The sequence below is a fragment of the Talpa europaea genome (assembly GCF_964194135.1).
Source record: "Talpa europaea genome assembly, chromosome: 10".
NCBI classification, from domain to species: domain Eukaryota; kingdom Metazoa; phylum Chordata; class Mammalia; order Eulipotyphla; family Talpidae; genus Talpa; species Talpa europaea.
The window spans coordinates 104,831,574-104,852,315 of record NC_140077.1 but is presented as its reverse complement, the minus strand read 5'-3'; the positions used below and the strand labels follow the sequence as shown (position 1 = coordinate 104,852,315).

The following is a 20,742-nucleotide window of genomic DNA, read 5'->3' as shown; positions in this document are numbered from 1 at the left end:
TGCTTACTCAATATAAAAAGTGATTGCATAAGGACAAATTTTTATAAAAATACGTTCTGTAGTAAAAATTCAGTGTTCATCTGTAAGCTGCCTTAAAAACTATTGAACAACTTAATATTTTTATCCTAGTATCAGTCATATTAATTAATAGAAGGCCAAAATTTTAAAAAGTCACATTTTTAACAGTGAAGCTCAACTTTCTCATCCAAGAAATACTTTATCAAGACTAGCAGAAAAAAGCAAAAACAAAATGAACATTTTGACTGTCTCTCTATCACTCCACACCCTCTGGTGGAAGTGCTGAAACACTGTGAAATTGTCAAAAGGCAATGGGTTAAAAAGGAAGGTGGACAGTTAACATGGGTAAATCATACAAAAAGCATTTTTTGAATAACTGAAAGATAACTTCATCTTTCACTGCATCATCTTTAAGTTTTGTATATAAAGTCATTCTGATTATTAAGATTTCTAAATTTCACAGGAGAGCATTTACAAGAAATATTTTCAACAACTAAATGAAACAAAAACATAAACTGTTTTCCTGAAAGGGAAAAAAAAAGATATTATCTGTAATAATGTTCAATCAAAAAAACTTATGTCTGAACAATGTCAATTTTAATGCGGCTTATAGAATAAAATTAACTAAATCAAAATATTTGTGGGGAAGAACAAATATCATGAAGTTCTTATGGTTTCTATAGCTAATGTTCAATCAGGTTATTTGAAGAAATGACAATCATGCAAAAAAGATCAAAAAGCTTTTAAGATACTTTTGTCATTTAAATTTTAAAATAACCACATTCCAAATGACATCCAAAGCCATTTTTAATTGGCTGGGTAATAGATAGTGTGCTTACATTAGCCTAATTAGCATGATAGTGAGAAAAGTTTTAGACTGATGCAAAATCCAAAAATGATGGAATGAATCAGGAAACAAGACTACAATTGTATTTAGTTGTTATGGAAACTATTCTACGAGTGTAGAAATGTATGTGCTAAAAACATAAGACCTACCAAGGGGGGGGAAAAAAAAAAAAAAGAAGAGGATTTCTAACATAGTAATTTCATGAAATAAGATTTAGTTAGTAACTGAGAGGCTTATTTCACTGATAATAAATGTTATCTTCACTTTTGCATATATTAATAGCCATCCTAGAACAGCTGTTGCTATAGTAACAAGATACATTTGCTCATATTTTAGGATTTACTTTTGAGAGTTCCTTAAAAATTGTGATTTACAAATTTTGTTCGTAAGAAAACTTCTATTTGTGTCTTACTTCAATGTTAACAACAGAAATTAAAGCTATTGGGGTAGTCCTCCTTCTCTTATTTAGAACGATGGACTTCCCAATTTTCAGTGCTCTCAAAATGGGTTAAACAGTAAACAGTGCCAGTGACATTATAATTCTGAGAATAAACTGAAGGGAATGCTTTCAGAATCATCGCTTCTATAAAGAAACATGAGAATCACGAGAGAATCAATTATTATACATAAAATTACCTTGTATATTCTGAGACTTTGCATGGTTTCTTTCCCAAAGAAAAAGAGCGGACCTCAGAACCATGGTCCAACTTTCTTTTCATCTATAAGGTAAAACAAATAAGATATGTTTGTTTTCTTAAATCACCTGTCCAACTATCAAATCTTAACATTAGCATTTTAATATTTGAAAACTCAAGTTTTCACATGCCTATAATGTTAATTGGGCATAGTCCATTAATACAGCAAACAAATGTTCTATAGTTTCTTCTATTAGTTCCACTTTGTTTTACCCCGAACAGGATTGGAAAGGTGAATTTCCCCACCTAATATTTTATCAAGAAGAACAGTGTGCAGTGATTCAAATATTGATATCTATTGAATATATTCCTTGAGGGTAAGACACTTTACCCATTTTCCAGTTTAAGAACCATCACAAGGGGAAGAGTAATGTTAATCCACACAGAAAAAAACCCCATAATTAACAGGTTTTTCTTACTGATTTTCACTTTCCTTAAAAACATATTTTAAGATAAACAACAAATTTCAAAATCAGAACGGAAGTAACAGAGGTAACATTAACTGATTTTTAAAAACACACTATTACAAAAGGGTAAAGAAGAGAATATAAATAAAATTATCTTGAAAAGTAATCCTAGTAAAGCATAAACCAATGAATATGGGCCAAGAGGATATTAAAAAAGTAAATCCATTAATAAGAGAGAAATCTGGAGATAATGTAATAAAGGTTGGGGGGGGTGGTTTGAGAAGCCATCAATTGATATTACACAGTATCTAACTTTACTGACAGATGCTCTGGAAAAAATACTCTTACTTACAAAGCAACAACCACCATCAAATGATTTTAAAACAATGAGTTATGAATATTTGTAAGGAATACCCAACTTCTATAGTTTTAAAGAATTTCATTGTTATATGTTACACTGTAAATATATTCAGAGTTGCATTTTGTCAACGTCAATATGGAATTTTTTTTTTTTTAGTATTTTACTATCAGTTAATTGAGGACACTGAATTATAAAACCAGATAATAAGATATGGTAATATTAAACTTTTTCTATTTCAACAATCCTTCTCAGATTTGTGTCTCATAATTAACGGCTGTCTTGCCGAAAATTCCTGGGGGAATCACATAGTGAGACATAGCTATGCTCATGTTTATCAGGTGAAAACCCTTACTTTGCAAGCAGCTTTTTTAAATCTTACCAGGTGCCTCACATGGGAATATCATAGCATACAGTGTTATTCTATTACTACTAAAGACAAAACAAAATATTCTAAAAACCTATTTAACCCTCACTGTGGATAATAAAGATGGTTTTTATTATTATGAAGAAAGTCTTCCATTATAGGGATGATCCTCTAAGACATTAGGGGCTAAGGGTCAGGGAACAAGCTCATCCACAATTTCTACCTTAGTTCATGAAACACCTACTGGAAAGAAGCAGAACTGGTCTTATTTCAAACCTTCAGAAGTTTCTGTACTCATCACATTGTTTTAAAGTCATTCCTCTCAAAAACCATTGTTTTCCCTCTCCAAATAATTAAAAAAAATAAATAAATATAAAAGCTGTAATACACAGGTAGCCACGTGCTTGCATGTGGCTGTAATATAAATTACACACACACACGTAACACATAATACACAAATGTACCCATCAGGAAGGTCAGTCAGTACAGAATACCTAACAAATCTAGTTTTTTAGTAACTTCCACAGATTCTTATTTTTGAAATTATTATGAGAAACTTCAATATCCATTCTAATTGAGTTTATAATACTGGCTTTCAGAACTTCCCTGGATACCTTGTAAATACACTGGTGCAAATGCCATTTGCCACTAAAAGCAAACTTTATTTCTATCTTAGAAACCTTTCAATGAATAAAAATGCCCAAAATACATAAAGGACACTACTGAGAAAAGATTTTTTCATTAGACCATTTTATAAAATAAAGCACTTTCTGTATGACTATACAAGTCTTTCAAAAATTATATTTTTTACGGAAAATACTGACTTTAGAAGCAAAATTTAATCCTGCATTTTTTTAGGGGCGCAGAAAGTAAATATGACCTCTTTAAATATACATGCTAAACGTCTCAGCAATTCTACACTTCATGAGCATCAACTACAGGAAAAAGAAAATATAGATATATATAAAAAATATATGGAAAAATTAAAGCAAAATGTTCCCTAAAAGCCAACTAAGGGTAGAGTATTTCCAGGTCAGCGTTTAACGGAGCCACATTTCTAAAGTCTGAATATATTTTTAGTGAAAAATTCTCAGATTAAAATAGCCACTTTGTTTCAAATTTATAGCTTTTTACAGCTCACCCTGTCTTTCCATTATTTGCTTACATTCGCGATATAAAACAGAATACCAGACATTCAGCCACCCACCAAAATTAGAGGATACTGCAGCCATCTCTGATGATACAGATTTTCCTCCTCAGGCAGGCACACACACACACACACAATCATACAACACGGGAAGAAAACAGATTACTTACTTTGTAAAAAATCATTTTTAGTGTGCCGTAGAAACCCATATTTTCTGTATTTTTCCCCTTCAGTGATTCTGTGCCCCCGTGTGTCCGGCTGCTTGGCAGTCGCTGACAATATAAACCTTTTTCAGGTAGGTATGTCACAGATTCTAATGTGGACATGCTCAGGCACGTCAGAAAAGGAAGATTAGGGAGCAGAACCGGCAACAAAACTCCACAGTAAAGGCAAATGCAGCTCAGTATCAAACCGCTCCTCGGGACGCACATACATACATGCAGCTTGGCTGAGGAGAACTCGAGGGAATAATGAGAGAGAAGGGAGAAGATTATTGGAGGAGACTCTGCCCTGTCAAAGCCTTGACTGAACAGATTCCTCCCTCAGCAGCAGAGGGATCAGATTACATCTTCCCTTGAACACAGAATGGTGCAGTCCAGGATTCAGCAATGCAGACTGCACATCAATTATATGGTGATCCGCTCCGGGGAGCCCGTAAGCACACCACGCACCGAGCAGAGGGAGGGTGTGGGCGCAGAGAGACCGCCCCCACAAGACAGCCCCCTCGCCCCTTTCAAACTTTCAGGGGATGATTTTTGCATTTTGTAAAACCTGCATTTTGAAGAGTTTTACATGGCAAGCATCACTTCCACAAATAAGTCCTTGCAGAAACATTTCGAAAATGGGACTATATTTCCATTCTGTCTTCCCAAGCAAAGCAGGCTATTTTCACCGTAACCCTATTGCAGTCCTGGCACAGACTGATCAGGTTTGTCAAGTAGCTTGGATGGCACAAAATGGGCAATCCCAAAGGGAGAAATTTAATATTCTTTGGGGCGGATTTACACTAAAGTAAACTAGTCTGGGGCATACAGCATTTGTAGAAATTATATAATAAATTATATTTCAATGTGGATATTTCTTACATTAAGATTAAATAAAAACATTCCCTAAGCATTCCCTTTCAGTCTGAAACATAGTTTTCAAGAAAATTTCCAAATACTTCATTAATCCTTGGCAATTATGAGGCTATCTTTGATAAATTAGCAAACTAGTACCACCTAAGCGTGTAAAGTTTGGCCAGAAGATCCTTTCTCCACAGGGAGCAAAACTGCTCACTGGAGTCCTTAGCCTTATCTATTAATTTCATCTGCGGTGAACAGGAGGCACTGGAATTCTATCAAAAATTATTTTGACAATGTCATTGCTTATCATTAAAAAGGCATTTGACATAATAGTAAAGCACCAAAGTTTGCCTGAAGGCAACCTTTTTCTTAGAATAACTACTATACAAATCTGGTTATTTCATCTTGCAACTTGCTACAACAACTAGCTTTGGAGGCAATTATAAGATTCCTTGGACTAGAAAGGCCCATTATTAAGGATCTAGTTAATTAACTCCTACCCTCCCCATTAACATTCTTATTACAAGTAAACTGTGTGCCTATAGTTAAAGTACTTAGAAAGTTTCTTCAGAAAAAAAGAAACACTATTTGGACTTAAATACATTTTAATACTCTGCTATGGTAATAAATGACTTTCATTAGGAAAAAATAATTTGAAATATTACACAAAGTAGTATCATAGTTTAAAAAAAGTATATCTTTGTAACTGACATTGTCAGTATACAGAATTTCAAAACAAATGAAATAATACAATCTAAAATTTTATGAACATGTACAAGTTGGGTTTTCGCCTGGAAATTATATTCTAGTCTATTATCTTTAAAAAAAAAAAAAAAAAAAAAAAAAAAAAAAAAAAAAACCTGCCTCGGAATCTAGAAAACTTAAATAAGGGATCAGGAAAAAGAATAACTATAAGAAAGTGAAAATCAAAATCAACAAAAAACTATGAACCAGAGACACTTTTTGGGGGGTGGGGGCCGGGAGGGGAGGGATTGAGGTCAGAATGGGGCATGTGCAGTTGTATGGGGGAATATAAAAATAAAATTTATTATTTAATAATAAAAAAAACCTGCCTCTTAAATTAATTTGTACTCTCAGAAACCATATGTACATGTTTCCTAAATAAGTAACTGACTTATTTCAAAGGAAAGTTCCTTTTCAATATCTCTACTCTTACCCCAAAAAAATTTAAAAAAATCAAACTGTTAGGAATGGACCATAAATCATTTTATTAGAGGTTTGGAGAAAGAAGAATTATTTAATAAAAAAGGTGCTCCTATCCCTATTTCTGGGCTGTTTAAATAAACTAATTAATTAATTTTAAAATACTTGAAATTTTCTCTTTGGTTTGTCAGTGTCAACTGGCTTGACAAGGGACACAAGGCCCACCTGTGCTCCCACTGCCAGCACATCCTGGCCCTCACTCTCATTGGATTAACATTTTCAAATTAACTCTACTTAGTTGAGGACCAATTTTATTTAATAAACCAGGGGCACTATCTCAAAACCTAGGATATCTAAAGAAAAAAAATCAGTTTTGCATATTCAAAGGAACATTCTTGTGGTAAGTTCCTACATATGGCCATGAAATTACTTACATACAGAAAAATGTGACCCCCCACAAAGGCATGTTTCTATGTAGGTAGAAGTATTGTTTTACTTTTAAATAGGCAAAAAAATGGTTGAAAAATCAAAATGATATACAGAAAATATACATTGAGAAGACTTTCTTCCACCCCCTGCCGCCTACCTACCAGGTTTCCCACTTGGTAATGATTTTCATTAGTTTGTCCCTTAAGTGAGAATGTATAAGTACTCATGACTACTTTATTTTTCCAAATATTTAAACATTTCTCCCTAATCTTATTTGTAATATTAATTGAACTATGAAGAATTTGCCAAGCAAACCTAGTCAACCACGTCTCTAACTAGATTTCAAATTAATCAAATAAAAGCGAACAATATGCAAAAGTCCCAGAAGTACTATTAATCAAAACTAGGATCTACTAATTACTTTTACCATAATCTATATACAAACAAGGCAAACAAAACCATCCTCACATTCCTATTTCTGGGACTCTTTGCTAAAATATGGAATGTTTAAAATTCAGGGACTTGAGTTTTCCAGTAGCATGATATGAAGTCTTTTTGAGTATCTCTACATCTACCTACCTGTCTTATCTCTGTGGTGGATCGATTTTACACCTGTGATCTGTCCACAACGTATGTTATTTTACAAAACAAAACAAAAAAACCCAACCATCTTAAGCTTTATGCTAGAATGTCAACTAGCAAGTTAGCTGAAAAGAAGGCTAGCAACACTTTATAGCAAAAAAGTAAGTGTATCACCCAAATTTTTAGAATATGTCAACGTGTTAAAGATATGTTTACCATAGGAAACGAAATCTGCATGTAATTTCAACTCTGCAATAAACTTTCCCAATCTACAGAAAAATTATCTCTTGTGCAGACTGACAACCTGTAAGTCTTAAAGAAAATCTGTGAGGAAGTGGAGGCCTAGCAACGAGATCCTGGAATATGACCTGTTAACTCAGAGCCCATCCTCATTTCATCACGGGGCCACTGAGTAGGTGCGTGAGAAGAATGGATGAGGAGAAAAATAGCTCTTTTTGAGTAACTGGTAAGGATAACTAGTTTTTAGAAAGGCAAGTTGTGGGTTATGAGCCGAAACAACTCATCTACATATAAACAGTGAGCAAATAAAAAACAGTGAAACAGACTTCAATGACTCATGTAACTTCAGGTGGGTATGCACCATTTACACGTGTCACCAGAGGATGGCAAAATTAATAAGAGTATTTTCCTCACCATGAAACGCACTTCATTATTTTTAAATATAGTTCTTCTATTATTACACTTATCACACCTCACTGCATTATTTTTACACAACTCCCCCTCCCCACTATCGATTCCTAAAGGTAGAAAAATACATAATAATAATTTTTAACTGGTCATACAAGCAAATAGTAGCAATCAAGGTGTCATTTTTCTAAAGCATAAGTACATATTATATATAGCGCTAAAAAGTCACTCATTATAATTAGTTGATACAATGAATACTATTGGCTTTTTTCACTATCTTGCTAAGATTTCAAAATTATTTCCATTGTTTAATAGTAGAGAATGTATTTACATTCTTATGTCATTGCTTTTCTTTATTATTATCATGACAGCTTTCCTTACTCCTGGTATAACACTAGGAAGACCACCTACCAGTTAGCTATCTTGCCCTGAGCACAGAATTTAGATGAGAGACATTTCAAAATTTCAACATCAAAGAGAGGAATGCCAAGCATGCTGAGGCAGAAACAAACTTTTTGAAATCTCAATAACCCACTGTCACAGCTTTCTGGAAGTAATTTGGAAGCTGCTGCCCAATCAGGTATTACCAACTAAAGTAGGATGTATGCTCAACATCTATGTTTTCCCTAATCCAAACAGGTAATAGTATTGCTCAATAAACCTTTTCCCACTATAAAAAATAAGGTTGATTTCAAGAAAAATATAATAGCAAATATGACCCATGGGAGAAAAAACTTACTATGAAGAAAGAATGAAATCAATTTTCCCTCAACATAGTTCCTGAAACTCTGTTCACTCTTCTACTTTCTTCACCCAATGTCATAATTACTGTTGTTCTGTTTGTGATGTTCAAATATATTTCCTTGACTTGAGAAAATTCTTTATAGATGTGGCTTATCAATCTTGTAGCATTAAAATAACCTCTCACTTCAAGAAATATTTAAAATTCTGTAATTAATTTCTCAAATTATGACCAATAATTTTTGAGAAAAGAGCTAAAGACCAAGAAGTAAAAAAAATCCTAAAAAATTAATAGCAGGAAGCCTGAAGTTTAGCACTAAAAGTCTTGGAAGACATTTAATCTAATTGCACTTGGCTTGTGTGATGAACATGAGGTTTAGAATTGGAGAAACCTGAGTTTAAACAACAGCTTTGTCATTATTAGAGCGTCACTTCAGTAGGGTTACTTGACCTTTGTAAGTTTCAGTTTCCTCTGATTTTGTATGAATGTAATGTTAATAATGTCCACCTTACCAACTTAATCCCTGCAGTCTCGTTGTGAGCACACAGTAGATGGTCAGCACTTAACAGAGATCTTGTAAATACCCTATAAATGTAACTATTATTAACAAACAAGAGAGGCTAGATGGTGAAATTAAGTGTCCCATCCAGGGTGATACAATTATATTAGAACTGTAGACTCTGGTCCACAAGTTACTACTTTTAACTCACTTCTATTTGATATATTATGGTTCACACTGAGCTAACAAAAACAAGACATTGCTGAAGAAGAAAATAAGTGTTATATTCTGCAAGTAGCAATTAAGTATGCAAACCACAGGACAATCTTGACTGTTCAGTTTATGGAATGATTACCTGGGTGTATATAACTATGTTTCTGCTACATGTGAGAAATCTGAGGGGTGGATATAGTGACTTGATAAAATAGTTTCAAAAACCAGTGAACAAAAATAAATACAGTAAGGTCTCTGAGGTTAAGAAAAGGGGATGGACAAGAAAATAATAAAAAAGAAAAACAAAGTCAAGACAGTGGACAGTGGGGGTTGGGGGGAACCAACAAGGTGATTGGGAGAAAAATGACAGAAATCGTAAGATTTAGGTTAAAAAGAAATAAGTCAATCAAGAAATAATCACACACTATATCCCAATATCTGCAAAATGCTACTGAGGACAAATAACAGCTTTATAATAACCCTCCTCTCTTAAAGCACTTAAAATCCTACTGGCAAGACAATGAAGTAATAAAGAACCCTATCTGACTAGCTATCAAGTGCCAAACTGGGTAGCACAGGTGGCCAGAAAATGGAGAAATCATTTAAAAAGCCTGAGAAGATTCCATGAAAGACATGATCTTATTTCTAAGTTTAAACTAGACAGAAGCTTGGTAAATGTTGAGAAAAAGGGAAATGATCATCTGTGAAGCTCAGATATATGTGGAAATACCACTATGCTTAATACGCAAGACTGACACCTACAAGACTTCTCGTAGCCACGGGTCTTAGCAAGGTTCATTAGGGGATATCCAGCTTAGAGCTATACCTCCTAACTCAAACATTTAATACCATAGTTTAGTATTCTTTAACTTACTAGCAATGGTTTCTTCAAAAGTACTTCCTGCCATGACTCATTCTTCCATTTGAGGGCTAAGATGTGCCTTTCTGTACAAGAACAACTTTACGAAGTGGGTGTGAAGACTGTTGACTTTTTATTTTAGTTATAAACACTGACTAATAAGGGGTCCTTCTGTTTCAATAGGCACTCACACCAGAAAGCATACATACAAGCAGGTGCACTCTTGAATACGGGGAGTAGGGGTGTTGTAAAGAAAGGAGATCTTAAACAAACATTTGTTCAGATCTTACACTCCCTAAAAGTTTTGAAGACAATAAAAAATGTAACTCAAAGCTACAGGTGGTTACAAGATTAATTCTCACCACCCATGACCAGAATGACCTCGTACTCAAAAGTGCAGGACCTGCTTAGGATCTGCTTTGTCTCCTTCCACTTCCAGCCCCTAGACTTAAAGCCTCCTTGTAAAGAACAGACTTCACTAAAGCACATTTTGAAGGCACAGAAACTGTGCATCGTGATCAGAGCTAGGGGAAGAACTGCCTGTAAAGTAGAAGGCATGTGAGGTTAAAAAACCTGACATAAGGTATAGTCCTTTTGAAAGTATATACGTATACATTTAGGGGTGTGTGTGCACATAGACACAGACCTACATAAATGCATAAAAATGTTCACAGGGATCATCTAAGTGACTTGATAAGCGATATTCCCACTTTTGTCTTATCTGTCAATAAACAAGTATTCTAGCATAATCCTTTGTGCCCCTACTACTAACAGCTGGGCTAACAACTGTTCTAGGCTATAGGTATAAGACAGTAAACAATGCAGATGAGCTCGCTACTCTCCTGTAGTTTATATTCTGGGGGAGGGAGAAGATATAATAAGTAAACTAATAAATGAACAAGATAATTTCATATAATGCTAAATTCTAAGAGGACTAAAACAGGTGTATGAAAGAAGTAAGTCATCAGGGTGGTAGAGAAGTGCGGCTAATTTCAAATGGCATCATCCAGGAACAACTTTTAAGTCAAATGATAGGGTAGAGTCAGGAATCAGCAAGAACAAGGCCAGTCTGGTGAGGGTGAAGTAACTATGATGTCAAAGGTAATCAAGGGTCAGATCATGTAGAATCTTTTAGGCCAAGGTCAAGAGTTTGGATTAAGTTCTAAGTTCAGTGTGAAGTCATGAGAAGATTTCTAGAATGGGGTAATTTAACATGACTTCTGTACTACATCTCTGTACTATTTTTTTTTGGATTTTCAAAACCATGTAAAATTGAAGACTGTTCACAAAGTAATTCTCACTTGCTGAAACTAGAGTTACTGAAGAAAGATACATAACTGTATTTGAACTCCTTTCAACTCTTTCATGTAGCAATTACTCTTTCATTTTCTTCATCACTTGTCACCTCATACTAACTCTCAAACTCAGTACCGATCCCAAAAGATTCCTAAACTTGAAAAGGAAGATTAATACTCTGTCCCATGTGTCAAACACTATTCTAAACTCTCTGCATGTAGTAACTCAATTCTGTAAGAAGGAAGGGGTACAGATCATATCTCTACTTCCTTGCTCTTCAATTTTGTTTTCTAATTTTACCTTCCATTTGATGATTTTCTCTTTTCAAGAGAAATTGGGCTCATTTCTTTGTAGACTGTCAACAAATCTGCCTGCCGTATTTTAGCAGAATTTCTACAATGGTAAAAACATGATTACTTTAGTTATTAGAGGTGAAAGGATTTTTACCTAAGGTATACTTATAAAAATGCTTCTCTGTGATCATAAAGGAATTCAGAACATACTTGTAGAATCTCACGGTTGGAAAAATCCTTCAACAAAGTTAAGTACAGCCTTAGGTGCAACCCTTAGTTCTCCCCTCCTAGCAGGCACTCATCCAGGGCCTATGCAGTCTAAAATATTATTATTCTCAGTTCTGAGATTTCTAGTAGTTGGTTTATCAATTTTGATAACTATGTCCAAGATAAATTTTGACTAACAAACACATGAAATACAGATGCAAACTTACTATACTTTAAAAAATATTACATCTCTTCTCATCTCAAGCATCCAACAATTTTCCAGAAGAATTCAAAATGAGAAGGGAAAACATTAACCAATCTTTTAAAACTTTATACATTGGAGTGTGTGGATTTGTACTTATTCCATTTATTGACAATTTTTTTATTAACTACCTATTCTATACCAGTGGTGGGTCCATAAGAAATATAAATCACACCAAGTCTCTCCTGTATAAGGGATGCCTCATAGAGCTCTTGAATCAATTCTTTACTTATTTTAGAGTAGCTTTCCTGCTCTTTAAGTATTCAAGTGTTTGATGTAGCTGTCAAGTGCGTAAGGAAGAACCTAGTAATCATACCCCCACTACATTTAAAAAGGAGGATTCTAAATATTCATTTTAGAAACATCAATTTACATTTTAAAGCAATTACTGTATATATAATTTAACAAACTGCATTCTTTGCTCGAATCAAGACTTAGATGACTAGCAGAATGCCTACATGATCCCCTCGTTTTTCAGGAGATTCCAAAAGACTGTGAAGATTAAGTAATGATATCTGAGTACAAAGAAATATTGCTAGAAATAGATGGGTCATGAGGGGTTTTTTGATATAATTTTGCCTGTCATGGAAACATTTTCAAAATAACTACTAATTTGAAAAGGAGCCTGATCTAGCAGTCTTTTATTTGCAGTGAACTGTAAGTCATGGTTCAGAGCACTCTGCAATCTTAGTTCATGGTTGCAGTGCTCTGGCATCTTGGCAAAACCACTGTGATAGAAATACTTCACCTGTAAGTTCATTTTCTTTATTAAAAAGTTCTTTAAAAAATACCAGATGGTCTCACTCATAGCAGGAATTTAGAAAAACTAAATAAGGACCAGGAAAAAGACTAATTAATACAAAGTAAAAATCAAAATCAACAAGCAACTATAAACCAGAGACACACTATGGGGCCGGGGGTTGGGGGGGGAGAGGGAAGGGGAGAGGAAGGACTAGGGTCAAAATAAGGGGGGGGGTGCAATTGTATGGGGAATATAACCAAATGATAATGCATACATTGTGCAAAAAATGAAAAATGATGTAAGAATTATATAAAATATTAATTAAAAATTTCTTTATTATTTTAGCACATAATTTTAAAATATTTATCTATAAATACTTAAGGTCTCCAAATATTTAAAAATTAACTGAAAGTCTGTCACACTTGATACTTAATTCTAAACAGTTCCTTCTGTATAAGTGATAGCATGAGATTCTCACCAAATGCATCTTCCTGTTACATGTTATATAATGATGGCATGGTGACTACTCACCAAATGTCCATTACAATTAAGAACTTTATGAATACAGTTGGTCTGTTGAGAACTGCTGCACAGTGATTTGGGAACACTTTAAAAAATTAAGTCTTAAGTATTTTTTATTATATAAATGCATGTTCAAACTTCCACAACATGGGGGAGAAATCACAAGAAGGAAGCTTAAATCTACCAAAAACTATGAAGTCAGCAATAGCAAAAAGATGTTGAACTAAATAATTCTTAAAACTGTAATAATTTGTTAGTCCTTGGGATAAAGACAGACACACACACCCTCCCTGTTTTAAGCCTTTTCTTAATGTTCTATCAAAAGATAAAATAGCAGATTAGGAATTAAAATATTTTTCAAGAGATATTACATGAAGACATGTTAAGCATCATGATCACAATGTAAATAGCAAAGTTGAAAAATTAAATAGCATTTTCTAAACTAGCTTTTATTAAACAATTGCAAAACCAGACATTTTCAGGCCAAGATGCAATTCACCCTCCCCATTTCATATATTCCGAAGAGTTTAAGTTGGCAAAATTCACTATATTTGTTCATGCACAGGTAGCACACAAGGAGGATATTACTATGAGAATAATTTATGGTGTGCTTCTAACTTCAAAGTCCATTAAATATTATCAATCTCATCTAAATGAATTTTCTAAGTCATATAATGGTTCTCTATTTTCTAAATAATGAAACATGATGGGAAGAAAACTAAACATTTTATTTAATAGATCAAATCTACTACCTTCAAGAAACATTTAGCCAGAGTTACTGAAAGCCAGACACTAAGCAAAAAGAACATAAAAGTGAGCAAGAACTATCCTGGGAAGGACAGACAAGTCAATAAAAAATGCCAAACAACTGATAAATGAAATAGCTCAATTTACATGGCAATACACAGAGCTAGAAAGAAGAGATAAATATTTTCAAGAAACACATATGGTATGATTTTAAATAGAAAAAAATAGCAGAAAACTGAACTAGATTTTTTTTTCTGACTGGAGTGCTCCTTCAGTGCCTATTATCAGATATTGTAAACCATTCAAATTTGAATAAACAATTCTTTTTTTAAAAAAAGATGTTCTCTTAAGAAAATGAAATATACAGGGAAGAGAACTTACTTTATGCCAGGCACTCTTCTAAGTGCTGTAAGTCACTCAAACTGTACAACCACCCTATCAAGTAGATAGTCACTGGCAGATCTTGGTCTCCAGTCTACAGAAAATGAAACAGGGCTCTCTACATGCACAGTAAGAAGTACGTGTACTTAAGAAATTTTGGGATGTTTCCTGAGCTATCTCATAATACAATTATGTGACCTGTGGATGAAATTTATAATACTAGTTTATAGTACAACTAGGTATTCCAACACCCTTTACTTCTGAGTAGTTAGCAAAGGCGGCTTGACAAAGCCTTAATATACTTCTGCCAATGCTTCCTTGAAGAACTGTTCCTTTATCTCTGAGATCATACTGCAGCCTGTCACCAGTAGGCACAGAGGGAGAAAGTGTGATGAAAGGTACTCATTAACACAAAATCCTTAAGACCACCTATATCCTACCCTTATTCCTTCATGTCCTAGGCTTTATTTCCCCTAAAATATGAAATAATGAAAAGGAACAGAGAACAGAATACATCAAAGAATTTCCACTGGAATGTCCTTTGGAATGTACTAGGTCTGACACCCTTGCCAAAATGGTCTGAATGCTATGGAAAACTGACAAGAGTTATAGAACATATACTGAAGAAACTGTTCCAAATGTTCCCTATTGGTTACCCTAACCCACACAGACTTAACAGGGAATGATGATTTCTATTTCATTTTCAATTTTGTGGTTTGAAAGACATCCTAAACATCCATCCATCCATCCATCCATCCATCCAACCATTGAAAGGCCCAGGGGGCACTTTTCCATCTGAGTACATATAGAACATGTTCCTTAAGATGTGGCTATCACTTTGGCACCTTTTTCTTAATTTCACATTTCACATACAACCTTTTTTCTAAGAGTCAATCCATCTTTAATGTCAACTTGATCCATCTGTGGTTATCACTTTCTAGCAGTAAACATCTGTGTGGATATATTCATATAACTGTCATTCTATCCTATTACACTATTGTTTCAGCTATTTCCATTTATTCTACTTTGAATAATTACAACAAATATTAATACAAAGATTATTTTAATCCACATTCATTCATTCAGTGACACTCATTTGAGTACATATTATACACAAGCTAAACTAAATATGGTCTCAGCTTCATGGCTGAAGTTTATAGTATGATAGAGAAAGAAGTCAAAACAACTAAAATCAAACAAAACTAAATTGCGGTAAATGCCACAGAGTGCTAGAAAAGTGCATAAAGTTAAGGTTGTAACCTAGTCAGCACTTTACCGTAGTAGAGCAATGAAAAAGATAACTGGAGGTTCAAGGGAAGGACATGATCAGATACACCACTTGAAAAATCATCCTGAATATAATGTTGCAAACATAATGAAAGTGAGACTATATGTAGAGAAACCATGTGAGGACTGGGCAAGAGATAATGCTGGCTTGGACTAGCTAGAAGAAATAAGAGATGGCTAAGACATTTAGAACATAAAATTTACAGGAGTTGGTGACATGGGTCATGGGGACTAGAGGAGTTATCAAAGATGACAAGGTGTTTTACTTATGCAACTGAACAGAAGATGACAGGGGATACTGAGTAAGAGTCAACGTTTGTCCTTTTTTTCTGGAGAAGGGAGGATCACCAGTTCCATTCAGTCATATTTGGTTTGGAGCATCACATATACTCCACCTGGAGTGGGGATAGCACACTTCAACTCACTCTGCACAGATCATCTCCAGTCTCCTTCAGTCATCTACACCCCATTCTAAAGCTGTCAGTCTCAGAGCTCACACGCGACACCTTGCCACCTGTGGGTATGTTGGCTCTTTGTCTGTCTTCCCCATTAGGCTGTGAGTTCCATGAGAGCAGTGACCTCTTCTAATTTGATCCTTGTTGTACCTCAGCTCCTCACATAGTTCCCGCACATGTCAGAGTATCACTGAATTATATTTATACGAGATAATTAGCAACATAAGACACACTATAATCAACAATGACATAACTACAGAAATAACTAAAATATCCATTTCCAGCATAATTTGAAAAAATTCCCAGTTTCCAAAAAAGGAAAAGTAACATAGGTAAGCAATACATTTATCAATCACTTATGGAGCACTAAATTTTATGTAGTATCATTTACAATTTTATATATATGCATTGATATTTCCTCTCCTCAGAATAAAGTATATACTTTTCTAAATACTTATGCATTATACAATTCAAGTAATTTGAAGGAAATACATAGTTTGATATGCAATGAAAATGCAATGATCTCTGTTATTTAAAGTCAACCTGGCTTAGGATTCCCTGTACCTTTAAAAATGCCCAACATGATGTAAAGTGTTCTTACTAAGATATACAGTTCTAACGATGTTTGTTCACATACATCATTTCCCTAGATTTCACTTAAATTATTTTATTTATTCATAGGTATTATTCTATCAGGTAACATTTTTGTTCCTCCAATTTACTAAGAAGAAATTTGAAGCTTAAAAGGATTTTGAGAGTTACCAAGAGAATGATAACTAAAATAAGCTTTTATAAAAACCCTTTAGATATATTAATGTCTATGAACAAAATAACAGGCTGAATTCCATTAAATCGGATATTGCACATTGTACATATAATTGCCTAGTTTTATTTTGCTTTAGCTGTTTTTTTAATCACCACCTTCACTGAGACAGGATGTACCAAGAAACACTACACATAATGAAAAGGGTCAAAAGGACTACACTCCCACAGGAATATCTTTTTTACTTAAATGATTAGTAGTTATTTCAATAACTACTTTCATTTTGGTTTTGTGAATACAAAAAATATGCAAGTAATAATTTAACAATAGATTGGGGTACAACATTCACTTCTAAGTTGGAATGCAGACAGAACATACCTCATGTGAAGCTTCAATGTAGTCAATATTATACATATGGATTTCTAAATCTTTGGTTTTCATCTTCTAATAAATATTCTTACATATCAAAACTGAATAAGATCGTTACATTATTGAAAATATATATACCTTTGTATATAAATATAATCTGGGAATTTTAACAAATACATTGAAGACTACAAAATGCAGTGCAAAATGGTAAGATACTAGCTAGCGGTATTTCTCTTAAGTTATATTAAGGAGAAACAAAATAGACTAAAATAAAAAGGGGAAACTGATTTTTGGAAGAGGTTGTGTGGCCATTTTTGACATTTTTGTAGTAATTAATATTCTAAAAAAGATGTACAAAAAAGCTGAACAACCTCTCAAGCTCTGAATACATGGCACTGACCTTAGATTTTCTCAGAATGATTTTTAATGCACTCTGTTATTAGTAAAACCTGTTCAAACACATGCCCCATCTGCCAGCACCCCATCTGCAAGAGGGCTTCTTATTCTTGCCGACAGTACAACTTCTGCTTGCTTCCTTCTCTTCTCTACATACCAGCTGTATGGTAATGAGCATGAGCAGCTGAAAATACTGCATGGTAACAAAGCTCATATGAAAACGGGAGAACAACACTTCCCCTCAATGAAGTAGCTGCAGCATGAACACAGCAGATAAGCTATTAAACAGTGGTGAGGGTGTGGGGGCTGGGGATGCACTTGTATGTGTGTGTGCACCCGCTAAACATGGGGTTTCCACATAATGGAAGAGTAGAATGAACACAGAGCAGCACAGAATAGTAAAGATCAATCTAAATTTCTAAGTACTTTGTTAAGACTTGTGAATCAATTCATTAAATGTTTCAAGTCTCAATTCTTACATGGTAATGACATATCATATACCATTTTGATAAGTTAGTTTTCAAAGATATTAGCAAATATGGACATATTTCTTAATTACCACATTTTGAGGCCTGTAGGTAAAGAAAATGGAGTTAGAACTTAGTCATAATGGAAATGATGTGCTAGATATTTTAGCCCCAAACATAATATTTGGATTAATAAATCATGTTTTTCATTCTTATATAGCAATTTAAATTTTAATTCAACAGCATCTGAAGGCAACAAATTCTGGACATTTAAGAAACTTCTAACAATATATTAGGATGGCACATGTTACTTTCTTAATTGAGGAAGACATAATGGGATTAATTTTTACATAGATGGTAATCACACTGAATGTATCTACATAATATAAATAGAAACAAATTACATTAATATTTTCTGTATGCTTTCCATTTAGAGAAAATTAATATGAAACTGCCTAAGAATAAAATGACTATTCAAAATTAGTGCTGGTGCATTTTCCTTTACAATTTAAAGAAACTAAAAATGAAAAAAAAATGTTTAAACTATTAACCATAAGTAAAAGAAACAAGTATACTTATAAGGAGAATTAATTATAATTTTCACCAATACATCTAAAAATGTTTAATGTGGGCTTCTTAATAGTTATTAAGTTCTTATTACACACTATATTTTCCATAGGTTCTTTCACTTTACCATTACAATGACCCTATCAAGGAAGTTTTAATAATGTCTTCTTATTAAGTGGTAGAGTTGAGAACTTAGCCCCATATCTGGATTCTGTCACCATGCTCGGAAGCACACTGCTATTCTGGTATAAACTCCACAAGGGTAAGTGTTTGGGTCTGTTTCATGCACTGTTGTATTCTAAATGCCTAAAGTGGTCTTTGACTCATGACAGAATATTAAAGAGATTGAATGACTAGATGGAATATGCAGGAAAAATAGCTACTTACATGTTTTCTTTTAAGTATAAATCACTTTTCGTAAAGTGAAAAGATAGTATAAATTTTGTAATAACCCCAACTGATCTGACACTAAAAAAATGTTTATAACTTAAAAAATCTTAAAACTGTTTAGCGAGCCTCCCTGGTGGCGCAGCAGGTTGAGCGCAGCACTGGTTGAAGCTGTCCGCAGCCTCTGCAGCACTGGTTTGATTCCCGGCCGGCCAGGGAGATTCCCACATGGAGCAGCAGACCTCTCCTGTCCCACTCCTGTCCCACTGCTCTACTCAGCAGTGTATTTCGGTCATTCTGCCTCGTCTGCTCCCTGTTCTGTCTCTGGTGAATTTTCTCACCCTTCCGTGCCTCTGGCCTCTACTCTTGTGCTTGTGCAAATAAATAAATCTTAAAAAAAAAAAAAAAAAAACTGTTTAGCAATCTATGTTTTGTTTACTTGTCAGGTTGAAAATTAAGACTTCATTTTTAAAAACTTAACATTAAACATTCGTTATAAAAGTTTGATTACAGAATAAACAAAATTGTACCGACTTTAATAACCTGCATATTTTTCCTGAATCACTTATCATATTTATTGTCTAACTATAAAAATGCATTTTCTTGCTTAACATATTCCTTTATTTTAAATACAAATCAAGGCCATAAGCTTCCATAAGATAAAAGCTTTTGTATCATATCTATTGAAGAACAATGGCAACTTTATGAAAATAGAGTTCCATTCTCTCAGAAAATTTTTAACAACACAGTTTTTTAGAAATCCACAAATTCAGACAAGATTTACAAAAACAGTACTGTACTGCCCCTACATGTTCAAACTAGTAGTAGCAATGACATTTTAAAATCTAAAGTGATAATGCAGAGATTTCTGGGGATTATTGAAAAGCTGCTTATGCGTAAATTATTCCCCAGTGAAATATATGAAATCACTCACATATAAAAACGTAATTAAATATAGGAATAGCCCACAGGTTTCCATTTTCTTTTTCAATACTAGCAAGGAGAAGAAATTCAAGAAAATTTCATCCCACATATACTTTTTTTTCTCACAAAAGGTATTTCCCCATCATTAAGTAAGATATCCTAATTTAACCTTAAACAAATGGCTCTAGCCATGTGCTTTTGGAGTCAATATTAATGCATTGATGTTTGAGGAAAAACTGCTGATGGCTTCCATCTTAAAACCTAAATGTCAATTAAGTTTATAAATATATATAAGCACTTATATAAAGACACAAGAGAAAGTCACAAAAGCAAACATTATTAATCTAATACCATGCTTACTTAATAAGTAGATTCTAATTATTCTACCTTTTACATTTAGGAACAAAACACTACCTATCCAAGTAAAATAAGGGCTGTACCAATAGGTAATGTCTCTCAGAGACATAAAGGCATCCATGGCCTCCTTAAGGAAAGATACTCTGCTTTAACACTAGCAATGCGTACAGGAATTATACAAAAAACCTATCAGAAGAATTAAAATTAATCTAGCAGTGTTTCTTTTCAGTGAAAGTAACTGGGATAAGTAAAAAAGTGGTTAGTGTTCTCATTCCTTATTT

General features: G+C 33.8%; 1 protein-coding gene across 3 annotated transcripts in view; it reads right to left on the bottom strand.

The window, feature by feature from the left end:
- Positions 1-20,742, bottom strand: part of FBXW7 (F-box and WD repeat domain containing 7) — a gene marked incomplete at its 5' end in the record, with an annotated part of 81,270 nt that overhangs the window by 25,243 nt on the left and 35,285 nt on the right. For 2 of the 3 annotated variants that reach the window (XM_084244957.1, XM_084244959.1), the window contains one exon: positions 1,502-1,584. In XM_084244957.1, coding sequence (XP_084101083.1) covers positions 1,502-1,584 — 83 coding nt within the window. Of the gene's footprint in view, positions 1-1,501; positions 1,585-4,009; positions 4,271-20,742 lie in introns of those variants that run through there. The other variant, XM_084244958.1, reaches the window with a different exon arrangement.